This window comes from Somniosus microcephalus, chromosome 1 (genome assembly GCF_052327205.1).
Source record: "Somniosus microcephalus isolate GS21.2 chromosome 1, FLI_Smic_1.0, whole genome shotgun sequence".
Lineage (NCBI taxonomy): Eukaryota > Metazoa > Chordata > Chondrichthyes > Squaliformes > Somniosidae > Somniosus > Somniosus microcephalus.
This window is the reverse complement of record NC_140987.1, coordinates 188,450,491-188,476,711: the sequence shown is the minus strand read 5'-3', so window position 1 is coordinate 188,476,711 and position 26,221 is coordinate 188,450,491. Positions and strand designations below refer to the sequence as shown.

The 26,221-nt window shown below is 44.1% G+C and overlaps 1 protein-coding gene across 3 annotated transcripts in view; it reads left to right on the top strand.

Moving 5' to 3' along the window:
* Nucleotides 1-26,221, top strand: part of rhobtb3 (Rho related BTB domain containing 3) — a 171,465-nt gene that overhangs the window by 51,857 nt on the left and 93,387 nt on the right. For all 3 annotated transcript variants that reach the window (XM_085988523.1, XM_085988531.1, XM_085988515.1), the window contains exon 4: nt 24,775-24,932. In XM_085988523.1, coding sequence (XP_085844649.1) covers nt 24,775-24,932 — 158 coding nt within the window. The remainder of the gene's footprint in view (nt 1-24,774; nt 24,933-26,221) is intronic.

Sequence of the window (26,221 nt, the reverse complement as noted above, 5' to 3'; positions counted from 1 at the left end):
GAGGGGTGTTGAGTGACTGTACTGAGCAGTGCTGACTGACTGTACTGAATGATGATGACTGTACTGAGGGGTGTTAAGTGACTGTACTAAGCAGTGCTGACTGACTGTACTGGGTGGTGCTGACTGACTACTGAGTGTTGCTGAAGTGTGAAGCTGACCAATTTGAATGCTCTTCTGATTTGACTTCAGAGTGAATCTGTTCTTGTTGCTCTGTGAAAGCAGAAAATTTTATATTCTGAGTAAACCAGCACTTATTTGTCATTACGTGCAGTATCATGTTTTTTTTATTCGTTCATGGGATCAGGGCGTCGCTGGCAATGCCAGTATTTATTGCCCATCCCTTGTTGCCCTTGAGAAGGTAGTGGTGAGCCACATTCTTGAACCGCTGCAGTCTGTGGGGTGAAGGTACTCCCACAGTGCTGTTAGGGAGCGAGTTCCAAGATTTTGACCCAGTGACGATGAAGGATCGGCGAAATACTTCTAAGTCAGGATTGTGTGTGACTTGGAGGGGTACTTGAAGTTGGTGGTGTTCCCATGTGCCTGCTGCCCTTGTCCTTCTAGGTGGTAGAGGTCGCGGGTTTGGGAGGTGCTGCCGAAGAATCCATGGCGAGTTGTTGCAGTGCATCTTGTAGATGGTACACACTGCAGCCACGGTACACCGGTGGTGGAGGGAGTGAATGTTTAAGGTGGTGGATGGGGTGCTAATCAAGCCTGCTGCTTTGTCCTGGATGGTGTCGAGCTTCTTGAGTGTTGTTGGAGCTGCACTCATCCAGGCAAGTGGAGAGTATTCCATCACATTTCTTACTTGTGCCTTGTAGATGGTGGAAAGGCTTTGGGGAGTCAGGAGGTGAGACACTCGCTGCAGAATACCTAGCCTCTGACCTGCTCTTGTTGCCACAATATTTATGTGGCTGGTCCAGTTAAGTCTCTGGTCAATGGTGACCCCCAGCATGTTGATAGTGGGGGATTCGGCAATGGTAATGCCATTGAATGTCAAGGGGAGGTGATTAGACTCTCGCTTGTTGGAGATAGTCATTGCCTGGCACTTCTGTGGCGCAAATGTTACCTGCCACCTATCAGCCCAAGCCTGAACATCGTCCAGGTCTTGTTGCATGCGGGCATGGACTGCTTCATTATCTGTGGAGTTGCGAATGGCACTGAACACTATGCAGTCATCAGCGAACATCCCCATTTCTGACCTTATGTTGGAGGGAAGGTCATTGATGAAGTAGCTGAAGATGGTTGGGCCTAGGACATTGCCCTGAGGAACTCCTGCAGTGATGTCCTGGGGCTGTGATGATTTACCTTCAGTCGCCACAACCATCTTCCTTTGTGCTGATTCCCATTGACTTCAGTTTTACTAGGGCTCCTTGATGCCATACTTGGTCAAATGTTGCCTTGATGTCAAGGGCAGTCACTCTCACCTCACCTCTGGAGTTCAGCTCCTTTGTCCATGTTTGGACCAAGGCTGTAATGAGATCGGGAGCCGAGTGGTCTTGGTGGAACCCAAACTGGGCATCAGTGAGCAGGTTATTGGTGAGTAAGTGCTGCTTGATAGCACTGTCGATGACACCTTCCATCACTTTGCTGATGATTGAGAGTAGACTGATGGGGCGGTAATTGGCCGGGTTGGATTTGTCCAGCTTTTTGTGCACAGGACATACCTGGGCAGTTTTCCACATTGTCAGATAGATGCCAGTGTTGTAGCTGTAATGGAACAGCTTGGCTAGAGACGCGGCTAGTTCTGGAGCACAAGTCTTCAGCACGATAGCCGGGATGTTGTCGGGGCCCATAGCCTTTGCTGTATCCAGTGTGCTCAGCCGTTTCTTGATATCATGTGGAGTGAATTGAATTGGCTGAAGAATGGCTTCTGTGATGGTGGGGACCTCGGGAGTAGGCCGATATGGATCATCCACTCGGCACTTCTGGCTTCAGCCTTGTCTTTTGCACTCGCGTGCCGGGCTCCACCATCATTGAGGATGGGGATATTAGTTGTTTAATGGTCCACCACCATTCACGACTGGATGTGGCAGGACTGCAGAGCTTTGATCTGATCTGTTGATTGTGCGATCGCTTAGCCCTGTCTATAGTATGCTGCTTCTGCTTTTTAGCATGCATGTAGTCCTGTGTTGCAGCTTCCCCGGGTTGGCACAGCTAGATTATCTAACTTTTTAATCTTTATTCCAGTTAATTGGCTCATTAACTGGTCAAAAGATGTGTTTCTAAATTACGTATTTCTGTGAATTTGTTAGTAGGTTATAAATGATGATTATAGAGGCAATTTATAGGGGCAATATCGTGATGCTGTGCTGGCATTGTGGAGCCTTGCTAATGGCGATTGTTAGTTATTACCCTACCTCTGACCCGTGCTTGTATCTGTCGAGGCTCATGCATTCAGCATTCTCTGTCGATGAAGCCTGGCACCTAATTTTATTAGTGGGCGATTTTCTGGATCTGAAAAGGTCAACCTGCATTTCGCTGAGTCTATTGAAAAGCACAGTCAGTTCATGATTCAAAAAACCAGGGTTTGCAAAGAGTTTGCACAGCCATTGCTTGTGCATTCTGACTGCACAGCTGTACTTACAGTCTGGAAGAAATTCTGATTAAACAGCTGGTTAGCTGCTTGAGAAGTTTCAAACTTAACATTAATGGAGCTTATGCACTGATTGTTCAGTTTCTGCAGTGCAAGATTATTGAATTCAATGAGGCACAAATATGACTGGCGGAAACCCAAATGCACCTGCCACTTTGATTGGCAGGTCCAACTTACAGCTAGAAACAGATAAACTTTAATTTTTTTTTCCAAATAAAAATATACCACTTGAACTATTAAACTGCTGTATAACACATTTCAACCTATGTTATAGCCAGTCAGTTCTAAGTATTGTATTAGTAGATCTCCTGTGGAGTTGCTCACGGTGAGTCAGAGTTTACCCTGAAGTGTGACAGCTAAGGTTTGATCAGAAGTAAGTGTCGGGCTTACAGAAAGCGCAGGCAATATCCAGGATTTTTAATATATTACAGATTTGCTATAATTGCAATAATTATATAGATAAAAGATTTTTTTAAAGCCTTAAGAAAGATGCAGTGTAGTATTTTGTTATTTATATTATAAAATAATTTATAAATACAAACCAATTTGGTAGCTTCAAAGACTATTATGTAGGTAGATTGATGGTAAATATGAATGAAAGATTGACTGACTGGAAGTGGCCACACATACAGAACCAAACTGCATTAGCTCAATTGAGTCAGACTGGATGGATTGTTAACCTTTGGCCTTAAACATCCCTAAGGAGCATTTGATTTTTTCCACTGTGATTTCAGTCAATGGAAAATTTTAGTCAACCATCATCTTGCTGTGGTTGTTTTGATTGGATTACTGAGTCTAGTTTGCTGTCACAGATCTGTTGTTTTTATTCTTATTTGTATGCTAAAGATATTTATTAACTAGTTATAGACAAGATACTTGAAAAACTATACTGCTGGCTTGAAGTTGGTACAAATGGTCAAAAAAAACATATAAATGTGATGCTATCTTGCCATAATTTTATAGCTCAAATTCATTAAATGGGCAATTGGGGCACAAAATATGGCCTAAGACAGTACTAGTATTACTGTACCTACATCAACAATATAACTGCAAATCGAGAAATATTTATCTACTTCCACTATATAATAATCCTGCTATGAAAATGTGGCGGCGTAACCCCAGTGGGAGTTCAGCGAAAGGGCTACAAATTCGGCCAGAACCAGGTCCTAGCTTTCCTCACCAGTTTCCACAGGGCCTTGTAAGGGGCAGAGTCTTCTCTACCCCAAACAATGCCAGTGGTGTAAGAAGGGGCACGGCCAAGGGTGGGGACTCCCATGGCAGGAGTTCCTGCAGCCGGCCTGGCAGAGCATCAGTGGGCTGGTAGGACGAGTGGAAGTAGGCTTCCCTGTCACACTGAATGCCAGTAGTGAGGCCCACCTGGAGGTTGCAGGCTTGGGTCATGCCCTGGACCTCAGAAGCAGAAAAAAAAATTCAGGTTCATTTCAGCCCATTTACAAAGGGAGCCGAAGTGGCTCTTGTGTTTTCTTCCTGGGGAGGCCTGGTCACTCCCCTGGACACGGCATCGCCTGTCGCATTTTGTGGCATCCTGGGGAAGGCGAGCACCTGAGATACACCCAAAGTAATGTAGGTGTCCCCCCTCCCCATCCCCCTCACTTTATTGATTGCTCCTCATGGCTCTTCAAAAATACTTAGGCTCACTGCTGGCCACTGACTGGGATCCTCCCTTGATTTATCTCTTTTATTTCCCCCCCGCCCCCCACATTTACTGTTGACCTCCAGCTCGGCTCACTCAGGGAGCCACTGGATTTTCAGCTCCCTAGTTTGCCAAGTTTCCCACTGGCACTCATTGAGTGCTGGGTAGCTCACCAATTGTATTCTAATAATAAGGCCCAAACCTTTATCCCCCTAAATCTATCGGTGGGCACGCCACTGAGTTTGCACCCATTTTGGGCAAAAGTTGAAAATCGCCCCAGATTTATAGACAAACCATACTTGCCAACTCTGATTAGTAACTTTGCCTTAACTGGAATGGGTTTGATTCAGTAACAATGTAGTGTACCTATCACCATTAGTTAAGTTAGTTCACTTTAGGTCAAGAGGCTATTTTGCCTACAAAACACCAGTGACTACATTTCAAAAGTAATTGGTTGTGAAGTGCTTTGGGAGATCCAGAGGATGTGAAAGGCACTCTATAAATGCAACATCTTTATTTCTTTTCTTTATTTGAAGTCAAACTATAATTTTAGCAAGCTATGCGCTATTACAGTGAGTCACAACCCAAATGCAGAATACAACAGGTACAATTTAGTATGTCTAGATGATCATTTGGTATTTTGTCACAGGAAATGCATCAGTGACTCATAAGCTAAAAAAAGTGATAATAACAGGGATCCATCATAATCAGACAGCCACTCTCACAGGAAGGAGTTTTCTTCAAATGTACAATCTGAGATCCAAGCATATTTCTATAATGAACTGATATCAGAGGAAATGTTCGCTTTTCATTAGGCTGGTTCATGCATTTATTTTCTACAAAATTACACAGAATACCAACTTTTTAATGTAGTATTTTTAATCTGAATTGGAAAATGTCTTTTATGAGAATTAACAGAGCCTTTGGGCTGAAATTTCAGGATTCCTGCTCCGTTGGCACAAGTGCACTGGAGTGGAACTCACGTCTGCCAATGAACCTCAATGAAGACCCTGTCCCAAATTATGGGGATGGGGTCAATTCAATTCTTGAGGCAGGCAGACCATGCCTGTAAGGGTGCACAAGACCAAGCACTGGAAAATTGGAGCATCGCTTAAGGCCCTCAACAGAGCTCATGCCAACACTCAACTGGCCAGTTTAGTTGAGCTTTGTAAGGGCATTCCTGGGGTAGCCCCAGCTAGATGGACCAACTGGTCTTTTCCTGTCTGATGTTTTTATATATTTGTATGTAACTCCCCTAGATACACTTCTTTGACATAGGAGGGTGAGCTGAATAATCTCTCATTCCCACCTGACCAAAATTTCTTATGCAAATTCAAAGGGGCAGAATCATGGCAGAGCTAGGTTCTACTCCAAATTCTGATCCTTCAGAAGGTAACAGACCCACTCTTCACCTTCAGTTCTGAATTTCCATTGTACTTTGTAGTACAAGACATAAATTATCTGTAAAAGTTATTGTGGATGGTACTGTATAGAGGCGGCATAGAAATTTTGGGTTATTTACTGCAAATTATTTACTGATAAATCTGTAATACTGATATCATATTCTTCGATCTGCTTTTTAGAATGTATCACACTGACAGTTTTCATCCACATTGATTTCCGTGATCAATGATGGCAAACGTCAGGGATTGATGTTAAATCTAATTTGGGAATTCAGATAAACATTATGGGGAAAATTGGTGATCTCCAGCAAAGCAGTCGGTGTCACCGCCAACTGCCGTTAATGGCTGCCCAAAATGGTCGCAGCGCTAACCGACCTAAATTGGTGTGGAGGGCATGGAAGTAGGTGGTGCAGCACTAACCTTAGGTGCAACACCCTACAGCCTCTCATTGCACATACTCCTTTTATTGGGGAATCACATAGAAGAAATTGTACGTTAGGTGCTAGACATCACAGCATGAAGGGGAAGCACCATTGCAAAACACACTGACATCATTCAGCTATCACTCAATGCATTCAGTAAATTCTGGAAATCTATACCTAACAGCATTGTGGGAATATCTTCACCATATGAACTGCAGTAGTTCAAGAAGAAGGCTCACCACCACCTTCTGAAGGGCAACGAGGGATGGACAATAAATGATGCCCATATCCCAAGAATTATTTTATTTTTAATTCACGTCTTCCTGTTTAGCCTTCTAAGGCACTGCTTTTCAGCCAGTCGCAGGTGGTTGTGGGTCCCAACAGTACACCTTTGGTACCACCTTGCATCTCCATTAGCCCTTTCCTGCTAATCTACCTCAGTCAAGTAGAGTGCTAAAGGAGTACTGAATCCACAATGTGTTGTGTATACAAAACAAAAATGTCTGGGAACCCCCAAAAAACAGTAGTTTGCTGTTCAACTCCACATTTTAGTGATGCTAGTTCAGTTGTAATGCCCAGATTATATGGGCAGCAGGAATGCAGACGCTCTGCAAGATAGTTTATTGCCAGATCATCAGCAATTATGCCAGCATTATTGCCCCTTATTAAGATGAGATATGCATTGTGCACTTTAGCACAAAGACACCTACAATCATGATCAGCAATATGGAATGGAGTAGAGATCATTTGGAAATGTGTACTGTGCTGCACCCCCAGGTTTACTGCCCTGAATTGAAACTGGTGTAATTCTTCATGTGGACAATAGCTTTTAAGCTAAAGTGTGAGTTTAACACACTGAACTTTCTACTATTAATCTGATGCAAGGATTCTACTGTAGTGCTGAAAAACTTTATAACCCTTGGCAGCTCTTCAACTGCTTCCTCAAATGAATACCTCTTGTCTGAGGAAACTGGTGACATGAATATAAATGTAATATGTTCTCAACTCTTAGTTGAGGACTTTGCTGACTTTCCCACGGGAAAGTTAAAAAATAACTTGTTTTCTTACAATAGAAAACCAGTACCACAGTTTTCTTTCAACCAATTCTCTCAGATGGATAGAATTAATCATTTTTGCAATCCTAGTTGCACATCTTTTTTCCAGCCTATCCAGGAAAGTGTTTATATTAAAAATTTTAGTGATTTACTTACACCTTCTGCTATTAAGATGTACAACATCTCTTTCTGTATGTTTTACATTAGTACCTTCTTTAACTCCTTCTAACTGGTAACTGTTTGAAAGGTGAGCCCTATATTCTATTCAGTTGAAAAGATGACCCAAAATCCAATCCCCATTTGTTATTGTAATCTCTCCAAACTCATCCATCTAGAAAAAAAAATGTTGGCCCAGAAATTCGGGTCGGGGGCTTCCCGCGGGTGCAAGCCCCCAACCTGCACTTACCTTGCGCGCCGGCCGTTGAGCTGTAGGGCCCCGTGGAATTCCGATCCGGGGCCTGGTCCAGCTGCCGACGCGCAGTGCTTGCGTATCCCAGGGGCGCAGTTAGTTCAATGCGTCCCCTGGGATCACGTGGGCCATGGGGAGCCAATCGGAGCAGGGAATGCTCCATTCATAAGTCTGACAGGAAGTGCTGTCAAGACTTATAAATACTACGGCCCCAAAATAGCACTAAACCTTCAAATAAATCTTTTTAAAAATCACATTTTTTAAATAAACTATAAATTACATGAAATAACTATTTTAAACAATAATTTAAATTTTTGAAAAAAATAATTTTATTTTCTAACGGGGCTAAAAATAAACTTACCTTGCTTTAAAGTATTTAAAAATAATAAACCTGTGGAAAAAATGTTTTAATTTTAATTAATTCACCACTTACCTTACGCCTGGTTTTTATATTTCTAAATTCTGCAGACTTACCCTCACGGAAAAACCTGTAAAAAAAAACGAAGTTCCATGCGCACGCGCAGCCTCCCCCGTGCACGCGTTCGACCTCTGAACCTCTTGGTTCAGAGGAACGGAAGTGCTGGTTTCCCACGCATATGCAATGCATGCAGGAAACCGGCACTTCCATCAGGCCTACGGGTGAGTACCCCATGCGTACTCACCTGTGGAGACCCGAAGTTCTGGGCCATTAACGTTGTTTCCCAATCATGGCATCCAGCTGTTTCATCCATCTCACATGGCTTCTCTACTCCCATGGTCTCCATCATGGTCAAGGCCAACTTCAATCACTCCCTTGTATCACTCAATCCCTCTACCCTCTTCCAATCCCACTTACTTCTTTAAAGGGGCCATGGCCATATTACATTTGAAGGTTAATGTAACATAGTGCTGTCAGTGCATTACAACATTGGAGTGCTGCAAACACCGACAATGACTGCACAGAGGCAGAGGGCTACATCCAGGTTCTCCGATGACTCCCTCCTTATGTTTATGGAGGGAGTCAGAGCACGCAGGGAGGTCCTCTTCCCTTCCAATGGGCGGTAGAGACCCCCCCCAGGAGACCAAGACAGCCTGGTTGGAGATTGCAGAGGAGGTCACCAGCAGCGAAGTTGTCAGGAGGACCTGGGAGCAATGCTGCAAACATTTCAATGATCTCATTAGATCAGGAAACATGAGTACAAAGCCACACTCATCCTCATCCTGCTGTGCCTCTCATCACATCCCCATCACTCTGTCTTCCCAACCCTTCTCCTACACATCCTTACTTACACCAACATACCTTCCACATCCACCCATCCCTCGATCTCTATCTACATTATCACATCCCCATCGCACTAGCCACCCCTCACACTCACCTTCATCCTAATGCAACCATACCAACTAACAACACACAAGGAGGTTACTTGGCTTTGGCACCCCACTCCATCATAGTCTCCCTCTAAAAGTGTAACCCCTCCATTCCATCACTCTCACTCAACATTCTCTTCTTTCCCTCCTTGCAGGAAAAGAGAGCCCACAATAAGAGGGAGAGGAGGAGAACCGGCGGTGGCCCTCCAACATTTGCAAACTTTACAACAGCAGAGGAGGCTGCTTTAGAAGTATCTGGAGTTGCCAAGCAGCTGGAGGTGGGAGATGGAGAGAGGGGGACATCTCAGCAAACTGGTGACAGAATTACATATCATACAGCCACATGGCATACATCAGTCACTCATATGGGAACTGATGTCATCAGCCACTGAATGGTCATCATGTGCATAATGGTATCTGTACCCATTCTTCATATGACATATCTAACTCATCTCTTTACTCTCCTACAGGTCCATCAAGAGCTCCTGCCACTGTCCAGGAGGAAGAGGAAGATGACTCCTCAGAGGAGCCTCCAGCCTCTGAGGGTGCACCGTCACCAGACATAAGCGCACCCAGCATCAGCGCAGATACACACACCTCGGTGGGTGCCATGTGAGATAGAGTAGTGTTATCACCTGGTGTCTCACAACTCACAAGTGAGCAAGAGCAGATGGTGGAGACAGGGACAGCAGTGGAGACTCCTCGCCGGAGAGCGCAGGACACTCCCAGCTCTGCTCAGCTGCATGCAGACGCTTAGCTTCGGGGGCCATCCAGAAAGAGGGTGACCCTGGAGGTGCAGCAAGAAGTGCAGGGGACTTGGACGGGTTTTGCGAGAGCGATGTCTGAAAATGTTCAGAGAATGGAGGAGTCCATCTCCAACATGAGCACCATCGTGTCGCAGGCGATGGCGACTGTAGGCTCTTCCATGGATAGGATGGCCACCTACATGAAGCAGCTAATGCGCCACTCACAGGAGCACATGGATAGATGGCTATGTATGAAGAATAGATGGCAGAGGCTCATACACCTCCTCTCTAGGAGAGATGTCAGCGTAGATGTGGGTCCTCATTGCCCTACTCATGTGCAGCAAGATGCTCTCCAGCTCCTTGGCAGCAGGGAAGTGAGCAGGCTGCATCTACCTCTGCTGAAACCACAGGGCTAGCACCTGGTAGAAGCACGCAGAAGAAAAAGATGACACACAAGTAGATTCACAAGGGTAGCCAATGTTTATATAAAAATTCCGTTAATGTGCTGTCAAACATAAAAATCTTTATTTTTACCACTTTCCGGTCTTGGACAGATTTGTGTGCACCTTTGGAAGTGGCTTAGTGAGTTGCAGTGAATAGTGAGACATAACAGTACCTCCAGCAATGGTGGTGTGTGTGAAAGGAATGGCTTGGTCATTGCTGGGGTGCTTTATGGTGTTGGTTTGGGGTGGTGCCAATCTGCACATCATGTGGCAGCCAGGGTGTACAGCGTCAAGTTAAGTAAATCTGGCCATGATGAGGTAATCCCTGGCCTCCCGGGCAGCAATGTGCTCAGGTGCTGATGCCCTCTGCGCTTTGCAGCATCAGGTGATTGCGGAGAAGGTTGGTGTTGTTGTTGGTGCTGCTGGTGTGCCTGGTGCTGCTGGTGTTGGGGCTCACCGTGGTCCGATTCTGAAGACCAATGTGAGAGTATAAATGGCACCATGTTGATGGAATAGATGGCAGGTGAAGTAGAGATGACAGAAGCAATTTGTCAATGGTAAGAGAGGTGCTTCCAATGAGGTGACACTGGGTGGAGACTTTGCTGGAAAGACTTGCAGCCTGCAGAATCTGTGCTGGGAATGCAGTGAGCAACAGCTTCTGTCTGAGTAAAGTGATCAGCTGTCAGGTGGGAGCTTTTACAGTACATTTCATGCTGTCAACTAATCATCTGGAGCAATGGCCACTGAACTTCCAACTCAGGTTGACAGATGTGGTTCCCGAGCAGCGTGGTTCCCGTGGCCATGCAGGTAAATTTAAAATGCAGGGGGGGGGGAAGGCTCTTAAATGCTTGTAAACAAGCTGATAATGATTTGAATTAGGTCGCCCACCTCTGCTGGTTGGGTTGCTGCCGCACCAGCAAATGCGCCCGAGGGAAAGACGCATGGGGGCGGGATGATGGCGGGTTCCCGACCCGCTCCCACTTTTTTCAAATTTCCCACCCGACCTGCCTCCATTCCCGCCTGCACAAACCCCAGAAAATTCCGACCATGGAGTAAAAGAAACATATTTCTCAATGTGCAACGTGCTTCTCAAAGTGGGACAACAGATTTAACTGCTTCACTCTCATATAACCTCCTTGTGGAGGGTTACCGAGCAGCATTAGCATATCAGGTCACATGCCCACCTCACTGGTCTGAAAATGGCGAGTGATGCAGGGGCAGTGGCTTGGTCTTCGGGGAGTAAATAAAACCTATAAGGAAAAAGGGATACATTTTAAAAGAAAATAAATGTTGTTGGTTCGCTCTATCAAACGCTATAGAGTTGTGAAGGTTTTGTTCATCCCTTAAAATAAATCAAGAAGATTTTCAAGGACATGTAATGTCACTGAAATTAAATTGCTTTGGTTTAACAATTGCAATGGAAAGAAATAATTGTAGCCAAGTCTTAAATCAGCTATAATATTGCAAGCAAGACATTTAGGGCGTTTAAATCAATGGTTAGTGTCAAATTGAAAAGGTCACAAAATATGATATTGTACAGTGAAATCTGCTGACTTGAAAGAAAAGAACATTAATAAAAACCTCAAGTATATTTCCTGCACATTTTTGATTAAATGTAATGCAAAAATAAGGTATTAACACACATGTAACTGCATTCTGGCTGCATATAGCACAAGCCACTACATGATCTTCTTAAACTTCAATAGGTGGAAGATTGAACACTATCAGATTGTGACTTAGGCTACAAACTATTAGACAGGTTTATTGAGCATTAAACAGGTAAATGAAGAGTGTAATGATATCAGCAAATAGTGATGTTATTTGCCTGTTTGATTATCATGTCTTACCAGCACAGTGGCAGCATGGTGGCATAGTGGTTAGCACTGTTGCCTCATAGCGCCAGGGACCCGGGTTCGAATTCGGCCTCGGGTGACTGTCTGTGTGGAGTTTGCACATTCTCCCCGTGTTTGCGTGGGTTTCCTCCGGGTGCTCCGGTTTCCTCCCACAGTCCAAAGATGTGCGGGTTAGGTTGATTGGCTGTGATAAATTGACCCTTAGTGTTAGGGGGATTAAATACATGGGGTTACGGGGATCGGGTGGGATATGTGTCGGTGCAGGCTCGATGGGCCGAAATGGCCTCTATCTGCACTGTGGGGTTTCTGTGATTTCTGTGATAGTTGCCTGATTGATTACTTATGCCTGACCAGCAGAGGTCATGTGAGAGACAAGCAGTTTGGTTTAGTTTCAGTTTCATTTCAGGAGACATCAAGCTAGTGATGCATCTTAAATGAAACTGAAACTAAACCAAACTGCTTGTCTCTCACATGACCTCTGCTGGTCAGGCATAAGTAATCAGGCAACTATGCTGGTAAGACATGATAATCAAACAGGCAAATAACATCACTATTTGCTGATATCATTACAAAGAGTACTTGGTACAAACAGTATTTATAAACTTTACTATGCTCTTTAGGAATATCAAACAACAAAAACGCTCTGCACCAATACTGAACTTTTGAAACATGGTCCCTTACGGCTTATATGGTGGTTCACTACCACAGAATCTTCAGCCTATCCTACCACTGTTGGCTTCAGAATAACTGCTGACTGAGAGAAAGTCAGCTTCAGATGTACTATTTAAAATCCTTTGGAGATACTTAAAGTAGGATTCAAAAACATCACAGCCTGCCTGCATCAAACCAAGATATCAATAGAAGCAGATAGGTGTCAGGAAATGCTTCTTAGGAATAACGGGGGTAAAATTGGGTTGCTTTGCGCTTCCCATTAGAGGGTCAGGGTGACGTTTTTGCAGCCGCGGCCGCACAAGTTAAAGAGCAGGTGTCGGCGGCCATTTTTTTTTGGCCGACTGCCAGCACGTGCCCCCTTTCCCCTCTTTTCTTTGGGGTGCCGGCGCGATCGCTCAGCCCAGCACTCCTCTTGAGTGACGGGCTGTTTTCCCGGCACCCCGTTCCCCGGTGGTCCAGCAGGGCCCCGGTGCATGCCGCGCTAGGCCCCTCCCCTTTAATCAGGGGAGGAGGCCTGCAATGATGTGGCTCTAAGTGCTGACATGCGTGGCACTGTTGCACGTAGCGCAGTGAAATTCACTGGTAGCGCCCCAAGAAGGAGGGGGAGCGCTTCCAGTAGTGCCCCGCCTCCTGCTTGGGGCGATACCACTGAATTTACGGCACAGGAGCGCTAACTTTTTCGGGGCGCTAAAAGTAGCATCCCGGCGAAGTTAGCGCCCCAAAGGGGGTGCCAGCCGAATTTCTCCCCCAACATGTCCTACCCATTCCAATCTTCTCGTAACAATGCACGTGTTACTACATTCAGGCCTCTCTTCCACATTAAATTAGTGTTGGTTATTGTGTCCTCCCAGCTGAAACAGTGTCAGCTGATACAATGTGTTCCAGAAGCATCTAATCTTTGCTCCTGTGCTTTCATCAGGGTCCAGTTCATAGCCCCAGACAGAAGTGTCAGTTAAGTACTAGCCTCCTACACTACTCTGATTACATCTAGTGATATGCCACTTCTCATCCACAGTAGTCCATAGTCTTTCAAAAATATTTCCAGCTGGAGCAACATATTTCATCATCTCATTCCTGTTTAGAAAAAAATGTATAAACAATAAGCAAATCCCGTATCACTGAACTTGAATGTGATCATAGAATCATAGAAATTTACAGCACAGAAGGAGGCCATTTGGCCCATCTTGTCCGTGCTGGCTGACAAAGAGCTATCCACCCTAATCCCACTTTCCAGCACTTGGTCCGTAGCCTTGTAGGTTCTAGGCCCCTCATAATTTTATACACCTCAATTAAGTCTCCCCTCAGCCTCCTTTGTTCCAAAGAAAACAACCCCAGCCTCTCCACTCTTTCCTCATAGCTAAAATTCTCCAGTCCAGGCAACATCTTCGTACATCTCCTCTGTACCCTCTCTAGTGCAATCACATCCTTCCTGTAATATGGTGACCAGAACTGCACACAGTACTCTAGCTGTGACCTAACTAGTGTTTTATACAGTTCAAGCATAACCCCCCTGCTCTTATATTCTATGCCTCGGCTAATAAAGGCATGTATCCCATATGCCTTCTTAACCACCTTATCTACCTGTCCTGCTACCTTCAGGGATCTGTGGACATGCACTCCAAGGTCCCTCTGTTCCTCTGCACGTATCAGTGTCCTACCATTTATTGTGTATTCCCTTGCCTTGTTAGCCCTCCCCAAATGTATTACCTCGCACTTGTCCAGATTGAATTCCATTTGCCACTGTTCTTCCCACCTGACCAATCCATTGATATTTTTTGTATTGAGTAACTGTAATATTAGAGTTTTGCTGTCTGTACTCAGCAATCAACATCATATTTCAAGCTGATATTTTTCAGAGCGGAAGGGAGGCAGCAAGCCAACAAAATTTGATACTGAGGAAGTTTGTGTATACATTTGACTAGCATTACACTGAATAGTATCATGGTAGCAGTCAGTCCTCTAAGTTATTGTTTTATGACATTGAACTCAACCATTATATAACTACTGACACAAGAAATTTTGTCATTGTCAGACATCACAGAGATTCATAGAAATTTACAGCATAGAAGGATACCATTTGGCCCATTGCACCTGTGCCAGGCCCATTTTCGTCATCTGCCCTCATACATTTTTTAAATGTTCTTATCAAATATTTATTCACATCCCTTTTAAAAGCTATTATGGATTCTGCTTCCATCACTGTTTCTGGTACGTCTTAAAATCCCTCAGTGTAAAAAAGAATTCTTCTAACCTCTCCTTCATTGTTTTGGGAGATGATCTTAAAATTTATGCTCTCTAATTACTGATACATCAACCTTTTCAAAACCATTCATTATCTAGAACATTTCTATCAGACCTCCTCTTAACCTTCTCTGTTCAAGTGAAAAGAGCCCCCAGTCTCTTATAACTAAAGCCTGATATCACCTTGGGAAATCGCTCCTGTACCCTTTCCATTGACTTGCCATTCTTCCTCTGTTCAAAACTCATTACAACATTCTAACTACAACCTAACCAATGATTTGTATCGCTTTACTCTATTTGTACTCTATGGCTCTATTTATAAAACTTCGGGCCTTCCATGCTTTTCATCAAGTTTTATCAACTCTTCTTCCGACTGTTAAAGTTTGTGTATCTGAACCCCTAAGTCATTCTCTTCTGCTCCTTTAAAAGCTTTATGTAGAATTATTTTTGTGTGAAAACCTTCAAAGAAAAGATATTGAATGCCACTAATACTACTGTACATCATTACTTTACAATGCAAGAAATACACCAAAAAGAGTCATTAAAGGAGTGTATATCGTGATATCACATTGCATTTACTTAATGCAAATGGTAGTTCCCAGCAGCTGCTATTTGGTTGTACCCATCTGATCTCATCTTCCTGCTGCACTTTGAGCGTGCACTGAAACATCTTCTGGCCTCTGCAATTGTTAATATCCACTTGCTTGAAATAATTATTACTCGCTTCCAAATGTTACATCATTGAAACCACTGCAGTTGCTCCAGAGGGCTCCCAAAAACTTTTTAAAAACATTGACCAGCATTGGGACGCAAAGACGCTGTAGATCCAAATATGGGCATAAGAACAGTAAAAAGGTCAGAGGGGAGCTATGAATAATATAAAAAATATATAAATAAATAAGGTGCAGTGGGACCTCTTCACTCCAGAAGAATTCTAGTAATCCTACTGCTAAAACAAGCTTGACTTTCATAATGACCCAGTAAGTTTAAATTGAAGAGGTAGTGCTCCGAGATTGCTATCCTAGAGGTTTAAAAAGTAAAGCACAGTCAAAAGCAAACTTAACCGACAAATCAAGATTTAAGGGGAACATAGGAAAATGGGTAGGTCATTTAGAAAAGCTAAATCAAAAGGGGAGCACTTGTGATAAGTAGAGGTTAAAGGGGACCATTGACCACTTGAGTTGAAAGGAAAGAAAATAGTGAAGGAATATCATATAGGGAGCCCCTGAGTGAAGTTAAATTATCACAAGGCAAGCAGGAGAAACATTAGAAGCAAAGGGCACCTGTGAGACGCTAAAGCAGAAGGGGGGAAACTAGAGAAGTACGTTTTTTAAAGAAGAACAGAATAGAAGTATAAGATGGAAACCGTGAGGTCTGTTTGCTATAAGATGTTTTTAAAGGAGAAAGCCAGCTAGGTTTAAGAGGTTCGGATGGGAGCTGGAAACCAGTACAATCTGGGACAGGGTTGCCAGAAAATAGACAAGGTGGGGAGACCTTCGGGTTGGTACCTTGTTGTCCTACATGATGAAAGTTACTCTTGTGTTCACGATGAGGGATGTCACCAGTGAGACATGGAACACTTTCTAATGTTAATATATATACTGTCAGTATCAGGTCTCATAGAGTAAAGCTCCTTCTACAATGCTAGCAACAATATGCCTTAAGCCAGCCTAGAGGCTACCTACTGCCCTAACAATTATATTTCTGTTTCCCACCTCAGTCATCTCTGTGGCCTCTGAGTGAGATGATTAATTTAGGGCCAAATTTGGTTAGATTTGTGGTATTCACTCACAGTCTTTAGGAATTGGGTTGAGACTGCTCAATATATAGTATTTAGCTTGGCATTCTGGCAGGAAGGGTTAGTAGGCTGTGATTCTACTCTTCGAAGCGGCGTTCTTGCAGGGCAAGAATTTCGAATGCCCCTTCGAATCCACCTAGACCCTGACCTCTATCCCTGTGTTGGGCCTCGTCAGTGATGCACAGTGGGCAGGATTCCTACCGCCAAGTGGGAGATTGCCAGTATGAAGAGGAGAATCCGACAGTGCACTGTCAGTGACAGACACTGCTGCAAGAGCAGCAAAGGACCTTAAATGGTCAGAAGCACCTGGAAGATTGGACCACTGATAGCATTGGCCAAGACCAGGGCCTTAACCAGGTTAAGTGTCTGGGTACAAACCGGAGGGAGAGGAGGCCACTACAAGGCCCTCTCCCTCCACAGGGAGAGCTTGGCGATCTTATTGCTGTTTTCTAGGACCCGCCACCACTTTTCCTATGGTGGCCGTGGGAAATGGCAGTGAAACAGGTAGACGCAAGGAAAATCTGAAGAGCAGAGAGTCAAGAAACCTCAATTCCATATTTCCTTAATCATTATTGACATGACTTTTTCACTTGTGTATTATGCCTGGAAATGTGTATATCCACTGGATTTGGTAAATTTGGATTGTTTTTGTAGTGTATGTACCTTTAAGAGAGAACTACTTTTACAGCTCCTGTATACTGTAGTACCGGCAGTGACCACACCTGTATATAAGCCTTGCGCATGCCTCTGTACCCCCAGTCTTGAGACTACCCTACTCCAGTAAATACCTGTTGATTGTTAAGTTACAGCATCCGTGTGGTTATTGAAAAACATCATACTCTCAGAATCACGGATCTAACAGTGGCGACGAGTGGCGATTCGAACCTACCTGCAACTCTGCATTTCCCTTCGAGGATTCGCTCCGGGAGGGCGGTGGAAGAAAGTCGAGGCCAGAAACACGGGCGTCGACCACGAGCAACCGCCCAGTCGTCCGGCAGAGAGTGAACATCGCGGGGGAGGCTGTGGAGAGCCGGGCTTGGTTCCCCAGCCACGACGATCAGCAATAGACTGACGACAGGTACAGCGCAGACCCTTCCCGGACAGCGGCGGCTGGAGCCGAGCGACGGCGGAGAGAAAGCCGAGCAGCGTCAACGGGGTAAGACAGAGGGTGAAGCGCACAGGGCGCAGCCGGGGGTTGAAAATCGAGCGGCGCCGAGAAAAAACAAAATGGAGAGAGAGAGGGTGAAGCAACATCCAGGTTCAGGACCGAGCGGCGGAAACGGGAAAGGCGCACAAAAAAAAAACGCGCAGAGCACAGCCAGGGCTCAAGGGCTGAACAGTGTCCGTGGGGAGAAGAAGGGAGAGCGCGGGAGACGCCATTGAGCCGCGGAGAAGAAGGAAGAGCGCGGGAGACGCCATTTTGTGCCAGCGGAGAAGAAGGGGAAGCGCGGGAGACGCCATTTTTGACAGTTAAATCACACCCAGGGATGCCGAAGAGTGGCAGTATCTCTACGTTCGACAATGAAGTCGAAGATTGGGCGACATATGTGGAACGTATTGAGGTGTACTGCAGGGCGAATGAAGTGCCAGATGCTAGGAAAGCACTGGTTTTGTTAAATTCCATGGATGCAAAAACTTATGAGTTACTGCGAAACCTAATAACCCCAGAGAAGCCTGTGGACAAGAATTTCGAAAACCAACAGTAAGAAATCTCCACAGGAGAAGTACAAAAAGGTACACCAGGTGATGGACAGTAGTTCAGACGAACAGAAAAGTGACACAGACTCCGGAAGGAGCTGGGTTGTCTGAAACTACATAAGGTAACCAAAATGGAGGATCACCAGACTATCTGGGTTACACTCAAGATAGACGGAGTCCAAGTGAAAATGGAATTGGACACAGGATCAGCCCTAACAGTCATAAACCAAAGGGACTACAAGCGGCTATTTTCACATATACCCTTGAAAGCTACAGAGATTGTCTTGAAGACATACACGGGGCAAAAAGTCTACCCCAAAGGAAAAATAAGGGTGAAAGTGATATATAAAGGCCAGGAAATACCTAAAATGGACATATATGTATTGCCAGATGGAGGACCACCACTGCTAGGACGTGAATGGATCCGGAAGATACAATTAGATTGGCATTCCATACAGGCACTGAAGGTTGAGGCCAAAAAGGATGACGACGTCACACCTGGATGACTGTCAAAAATGCTAACTGACGCAAAAGAAGTGTTCCAGGAGGGACTCGGAACACTAAAAGGCATAACAGCAATGATCAAAATAGAGGAAAATGCAAGCCCAAAGTTTCTTAAGGCCAGACCAGTGCCTTATGCGATCAGACCAGCTGTCGAAGCAGAGCTGGAAGGGTTGGAACGTTCAGGAGTACTGTCCAAAGTAGACTGGAGCGAGTGGGCTACACCCATCATTCCTGTAATGAAGAGGTCGTTGAGTAATACGCCTGGGGAACCAAAGAAGGTCCGCATCTGTGGGGATTTTAAGGTGACAGTGAACCCAGTCCTTCACACGGTACAATATCCGCTTCCACGAATTGAGGATATTTTCGCCTCGCTATCTGGAGGCAAACGCTTCACCAAAATTGATCTAGCCCAGGCGTACTTGCAAATGGAGGTAGAAGAAGCCTCAAAACAATACCTTACGATCAACACTCATAAAGGTCTTTATCAATACAACCGGCTGGTGTTCGGGGTAGCATCGGCTCCGGCTATTTGGCAAAGGGCAATGGATCAAGTCCTGCGAGGGATTCCAGGGACCCAGTGTTATTTGGACGACATCCTGGTCACGGGCGAAAATGACAGTGATCACCTCGCCAACTTGGAGAAGGTGCTCACCAGAGTAAAGGAATATGGGCTACGAGCTAATCGCCACAAGTGCGAGTTTTTCCAGAAGCAGATCTCGTATTGTGGCCACGTCATCGATGAAGAGGGGTTACATAAGTCCCCTGAAAAGATTGAGGCAGTAGTCAAGGCTCCAGCACCGGAAAATGTGTCACAACTGAGGTCGTTCCTCGGGCTGGTAAACTACTACCATAAGTTCTTACCAAATTTGTCCACGGTATTACACCTACTGAACACCCTACTGCAAACAGGGGTACCATGGAAGTGGAATGACGAACGTAGACGAGCTTTCCAGAAGTGTAAAGAATTGATCACATCAAAAGAGGTGTTGGCCTATTTCAACCCAGCACTACCAATTCGTTTGGCATGTGATGCATCACCCTACGGTATTGGAGCGGTGCTGTCGCACAAATTCCCAGACGGGTTGGAGAGGCCAGTAGCCTTTGCGTCTCGGTCACTAACCTCAGCCGAGCGCAACTACACCCAGATTGACAGGGAGGCCCTCAGCCTAGTATGGGGAGTAAAAAAATTCAACCACTATCTGCATGGGCAGAAGTTCACCTTGCTGACTGACCACCAACCACTTCTCTCCATCTTTAATCCTAAGAAGGGCATTCCAGTGATGACTGCACAACGGTTACAAAGATGGTCCCTGTTTCTAGGGGCGAATCAATATGAAATAGAATATAAAGGCACGAAACAGCATGGAAACGCTGATGGGCTATCGCGCCTGCCACTGCCTACTGTGGAGGAAGCACCAGCAGTGGACCCTATCGAGATATTTTATTCGTCAATAATTGAACGATTGCCAGTAACAAACGCGGATATAGAGAAGGAGACCCGCAATGATCCGACGCTGTCTCGGGTATATGATTTGACGGTGAGTGGATAACCAACACATGGCGACTCACTGTTGCCAGCATTCTCATCCAGAAGAGAACAGCTGTCAGTATGCCAGGGGACAGTGATGTGTGGATCCAGAGTGGTGATTCCACCCAAGTTAAGGGAGCGAGTGCTAAATGAGCGACACGAAGGTCATCTGGGGGGAGTGAAAATGAAAAGCCTTGCTAGGGCTTATGTGTGGTGGCCGGGAATCGATCAACAAATCGAAGACCTAACCAAGAGCTGCTCAGGATGCCAGAAGGTCCAAAATGCAACACCACATGCCCCTCTACAGCCATGGGAGTGGCCTTCCTCTCCATGGCAACGGGTGCATATTGATTTTGCTGGTCCATTCATGGACTCAATGTTCTTAATAGCAGTGGATGCTCATTCGAAGTGGCCTGAGGTGATAAAAATGTCCTCAACCACTACAGAGAAAACGATTGCAGTCCTACGGACCATATTTGCCAGAAACGGCTTGCCAGAGCAGATTTGCTCTGATAATGGACCACAGTTTGTGTCCGAAGAGTTTCAAAAATTTATGAGAAGGAATGGGGTAAGGCATTACACATCCGCCCCGTATCATCCAGCCACAAATGGATTGGCTGAGAGGTTCGTACAAATTTTTAAGAAGGCGATAAAGGCCATGTGCGACAATGAAATTCCACTACAGCATAAGGTGGACAATTTCTTATTAGCCTACCGAAATGCGACACATGCAGTTACCAACCAGACCCCGGCCATGATGTTCTTTAACCGAAGGTTGAGATCTCGTCTGGACTTGCTCAGACCAAATGTGCGAAGAAATGTTGAGGATAAACAATTCCAGCACATCAATGAGAAGCTGACAAGGAGCTTCAATGTAGGACAACCAGTCTTGGCCCGTGACTACCGAACAGAGAAATGGCAACCCGGAACGATATGCACAAGGCAGGGGCCATTAACGTACACAGTGGATGTCGGGGAGAACATTGTGAGACGCCACGTCGATCAGATCTTAGCGTCACAGGAACGAGTCAACCCCATGTCCCGAGTACCTGGGGATGAACCCGACATACCGGTAGCATCTACCTCAGAACCAGTAGCAGTGGAAACCGATGAACTAACCGATGAAAAGGGGCCAGAATCGCCTCCGCACCATGAACAAGAACCTCAGGAAAGGATCAGGAAGCCGCCCCAAAGACTGAATCTATAAATGGACTATTGTTGTTTAATGTACATGTTAAAGTGTTAATTTTTATTTGAATATTATGGGTACTACTAATCTAAAAGGGGAGGAATTGTAGTGTATGTACCTTTAAGAGAGAACTACTTTTACAGCTCCTGTATACTGTAGTACCGGCAGTGACCACACCTGTATATAAGCCTTGTGCATGCCTCTGTACCCCCAGTCTTGAGACTACCCTACTCCAGTAAATACCTGTTGATTGTTAAGTTACAGCATCCGTGTGGTTATTGAAAAACATCATACTCTCAGGATCACGGATCTAACAGTTTTGGCCTTCTGAAACTGCAGCTGAAATAAAAGTCAAAACTAACCGTGCATTCCAACTAATAATGGCTTCAAATTGTACTTTATTGTGGTATTTCACAATGATTTTTGTGCAAAAATCATGGGTGATATTTTCATTAGAACTTCTTAGACAAAGCTTTTAGAGTGACGGTTTGCTGGGCAGTTTGAGTATGTCCTATTTCCACATGGTTGTGCCAGACCTTGGCTGTTATGCCAACTTCTAAGATGTGTCCACAGAAGTAGCAATGGCTTATCATCCTACTGGATGTTTCGTATAAAATTGATGGTAATTTGGTGGCAGTTCCCACTGATTCACAATCTTCCAGTCTGGATTGAAGAGCAGTGTTAAGGGAAAATCAAAATTGCTATGAATGGCTGGCACCTTGCCCTTCGCATTCCAGCTGTGTCAGAAAACATTTGATGAAATATCTCCAGCCCATGTCCTTTTGTACCAATGGTATTCTTGTCACACACTGAATACTGAAATAAGCCAAAGAGACTTTGGTTTATTTCTGTACACAATGAGGCTTTATTTCACTCACTGAAAAAATGGGTCCAATATCACACGTCTATTGTGTGATATATCAACATTCTAATCAGTTTAATCAACTGTACAGTAATACATTTAACCTGCAATATTTAGATATGCAATGAAAATATTGAAAAGAAACGGATAAAATAGGTTGCATGTTGAACAAGTCAGATTGTAAGAAGATTACAGGGACAATTTTCCTGCTCTGCTCCCCCTGCTCAGGCATTAAACAGGAGCACTGCTCCAGACGTACATGGGGGGTAAAGTTTCTGCTTTGGGCACAATCGGCGAAACAGGCGCAAATTATGCCCAAAATTGCACCCGTTTTGAAAAGTGTTTCCCCCCCCCGAGTTTCCACTCAAACTCATTTGCATATTGCCGAATGCAGAACCAGCCCTGAACCATCGCAATTGAGCAGTGTCTTAAAACGTAATTTAAAAATAAATTGCTTTAAAAATATTCCTTGATATATTTAAGAGTGGTAACTAGGTGCAGTTTGATTAATACAGCTGAAATTGGGTTTAATCACAAAAGAATTAGCATTTTTGATCATAATATCAATCCACCACCTGTGATAACTCGATTTTAAATGACTGAAAATGATTTTTTTTAAATATACAGAAACATTTCCAAGTTATGATGAGCTACAGTAGTCAGTTTCTTAGTAAAAAATTTTTTTAAATGATATTCAAAAGCTTTTAAAATGTTCCGATTAGTGTCCTTGCGTCGAAAAGAACCAGCTTAATTTTTAGAGTCTCCTCAAAGACCTGCAAATGAGCGCAATTAGCGGAAACTGTCAATGGTGATTAATTCATCCTTTGGGCATGGCCAGTTTTGTGGGCGGGGCCTGCTTTTAGCGCAATGTTTTTTAAACTAGTGCAAAAGATTGCGAAACTCTAGTTGCGCGGAATGTAATTAGCGCTTAAAATTATACAATTATACACCAATTTTGGGCAAATTAAGCCGATAATACCAATGCAACTGAGCGGAAACTCCAGGCCACTTTATTTGTCCAGTTCTGGTCAATTAAATGGTATAGCCCTGATGCAGTCCCACTTCCTGGAAAGGCCTTGTGCTGTTAACAGGGTCTGCAAACTCAGAAGCATCTTGGTGTTCAACTGCCTCTCCAGTGATTCGGACCTTTTGGCCACCAATGGATATTGAAATTTGGACTTTTGGAGGGAACTTTAAAATGAAATAGATGTTCTACCTTTTATTCTTCAGCCTGCCCCGAGACACCTGCAGACACTCCAATCAGTGAGAGTTTGGAGGGGGCCACGGCATCATATTTACCAGGCACCCTGTGCTAGAGCACTTGGCAAGCATAGCGGGCAGAGACCCTCCATCCCTTTTTCCTATCTCATCGAGGGAACTGAGCATTCCCTGGAGTGCTGAGGCTAGGAAAAGTGGCCCTACTATATTGAATAAAGCTATTTGTAAGTTAGCATACTTCCCTTGAAAATTTGGAAAGTTGTGTCAAACTTCAAACAATGTTACTGGCAGTTACTTCATGGCATCTGAGGCCGATATCATCAATTGAATGCATTATGATTAACTGCAGTGTATCTTGGCATTATAGGGTCTTAAATAAGACTTTTTTGAACAAGGATTTTTACCATGACAACCCTGAAGTCAACACTCAGACTTTAAATTACGAGAATATACTGTGACTTGCATTATCTGCATTCTTTCACCAAAATTTTCATAGGTCAAAGCCTTGGGCATTGCCTCACTGCAAAGTCCATTAACAGCAATATCCTTCTGTCTGATGTAAATTGATTTCACAGCCCGAGTAAGATTAAATTGAACTTATTTCTATTGAATTTGTCTTCATTACTGTGCCTAGCTCCATACATACAAGACCAAGATTTGAGGAGTCTCAATTATGTACCAATTGCTGGGAAAGATCCCATATTTTTGTTCAAAGAGCAGGGGTTCCCCTGAGTGTCCTGGCTAATAATTTTCCTCAAGCAATGTCAATAAAAACAGATTAATTTGTTGTTCATCTCATTGCTGTTTGCAGGATTCTGCTGTGTGAAAAAAGGCTGATGTTTGTCCACAGGCTCTGCATTTAAATAAATAATTCATTGTAGTGAAGTGCTTTGACAGACTTGATAAGGTGCTTTATAAATGCAAGTCTTTACTTCAATTTCCATTATCTGCTAGAGGTGAGGGGCGATCCTCTCATGTCAAATAATAAAGGGTTCGACTGATTCAAAAACCAAAACATCATAAACACCAGACAATCTACCATTATTCTTGACTTTGCATCTAGTATGTACATCTAATTTGTGAGCTTTATGTAAAGTATTTCGAGACATTTTTACATGAAATTTTCACATTTTCAACAGAAGATGGTCCGCCTTGCTCTTGCCCACTGTGTACATCAGATAAAGGGAGCTGTGTTCCATTCTATGAGGGAATTGAACTGTCAAAAGAAATTGGAGCCGCTTACTTGGAACTTCACAGTCTCAATGACTTCTATGTTGGAAAATACTTCGGAGGAGTGGTGAGCAAAATTGTAATGTTTTCATTGGGTAGTTATTTTCTATAACATGAAATTTTAAGATATTTTATCTATTTTCTTCATATTCTACTGCTAGGTAAAATGATTACAGAAAGGATCATTTTGGAAAGGTTGTTAATGCACTCTCTAGTGTTTAGCTGCAATGTATTTACTACTGAAAAGGACAGTGGAGCTGAAAATCTATTGGGATTGCTCACCTGGAACCTCCACTATTGAACCTGTCAAAGTATGCATGGTTTGGGGGGAGGATCCCTTATGTAACACACCTGTACCATTACGAGTGCATTTGCCCAGCAAAGGAGCCATTCATTTTGCCACTCTTTGTAAGGGTGCTGCTTTAGAGATATTAAAAAATTCCACTTGCCTGAAATCTTTGGAGGTCCAGGCCACAATCCCCTGCCTGGACCCTGTTGTATGGCCAATTCCACCATTCAGAGGCCTTGTACGATTGACCTCACCAGGCATATAGCTGCTGATGGTTCACCAGAGATTTGAACTTCCAGTGTATGCAACTCCTGACCTAATTTCTGGCCTTCTCTGACGCACTTCCACTGGAGTTACAGAATGCTCAAGATTTTTGTCACCAGTATATCTTATTGGCTGTGTGAAAGGTTATGGCTGTAACTAAGTTCAAGTTGTTTGGACCTTACAATTAATTCAGTGATTCTGGGGTGTTGATCTTGCACATTAGAGATAAAAAGAAAAACTGTAAATGCTGGAAGTCTAAAATAAAAAGATGAACATTTTGAAAATACCCAGCAGGCCTTTCAACAACTGATCTGAGAAAAAATAGGTTAATGTTTGATGGAATGAAGCTTTAACAAAGGGTTGCACCTAAACTCTTAACGTGCCCTTTCTCTTCTCAGATGCTGACAGAGCAGCTACTTGTAGTTTAGCACTTTAAAAATATTTTTAGAGGATGAGTCAAGCAAAAAGCTGACAAATCAACTTTTGTAAATCTTAGAAACAGGTAGCTTTGTTTACCAGTCAATTCAGATTAACTTGGCACTTCCAGTAATGCCAACCCCACTATCTCATGAGACAAAATCTTAAAAATCATGAGATTTGGTATAGAAATCATGAATTGCTTTTTTCCCCCGACCCGACCCCTCATTGACCATTGCTCCCAGACAGGAAGCGCATTCCATGACCTTTGCTCTCGGAAAGGAAGCACATTCCACGACCTTTGCTCCCAGAAAGGCAGCACATTCCACGACCTTTGCTCCCGGAAAGGAAGCACATTCCACGACCTTTGCTCCCAGACAGGAAGC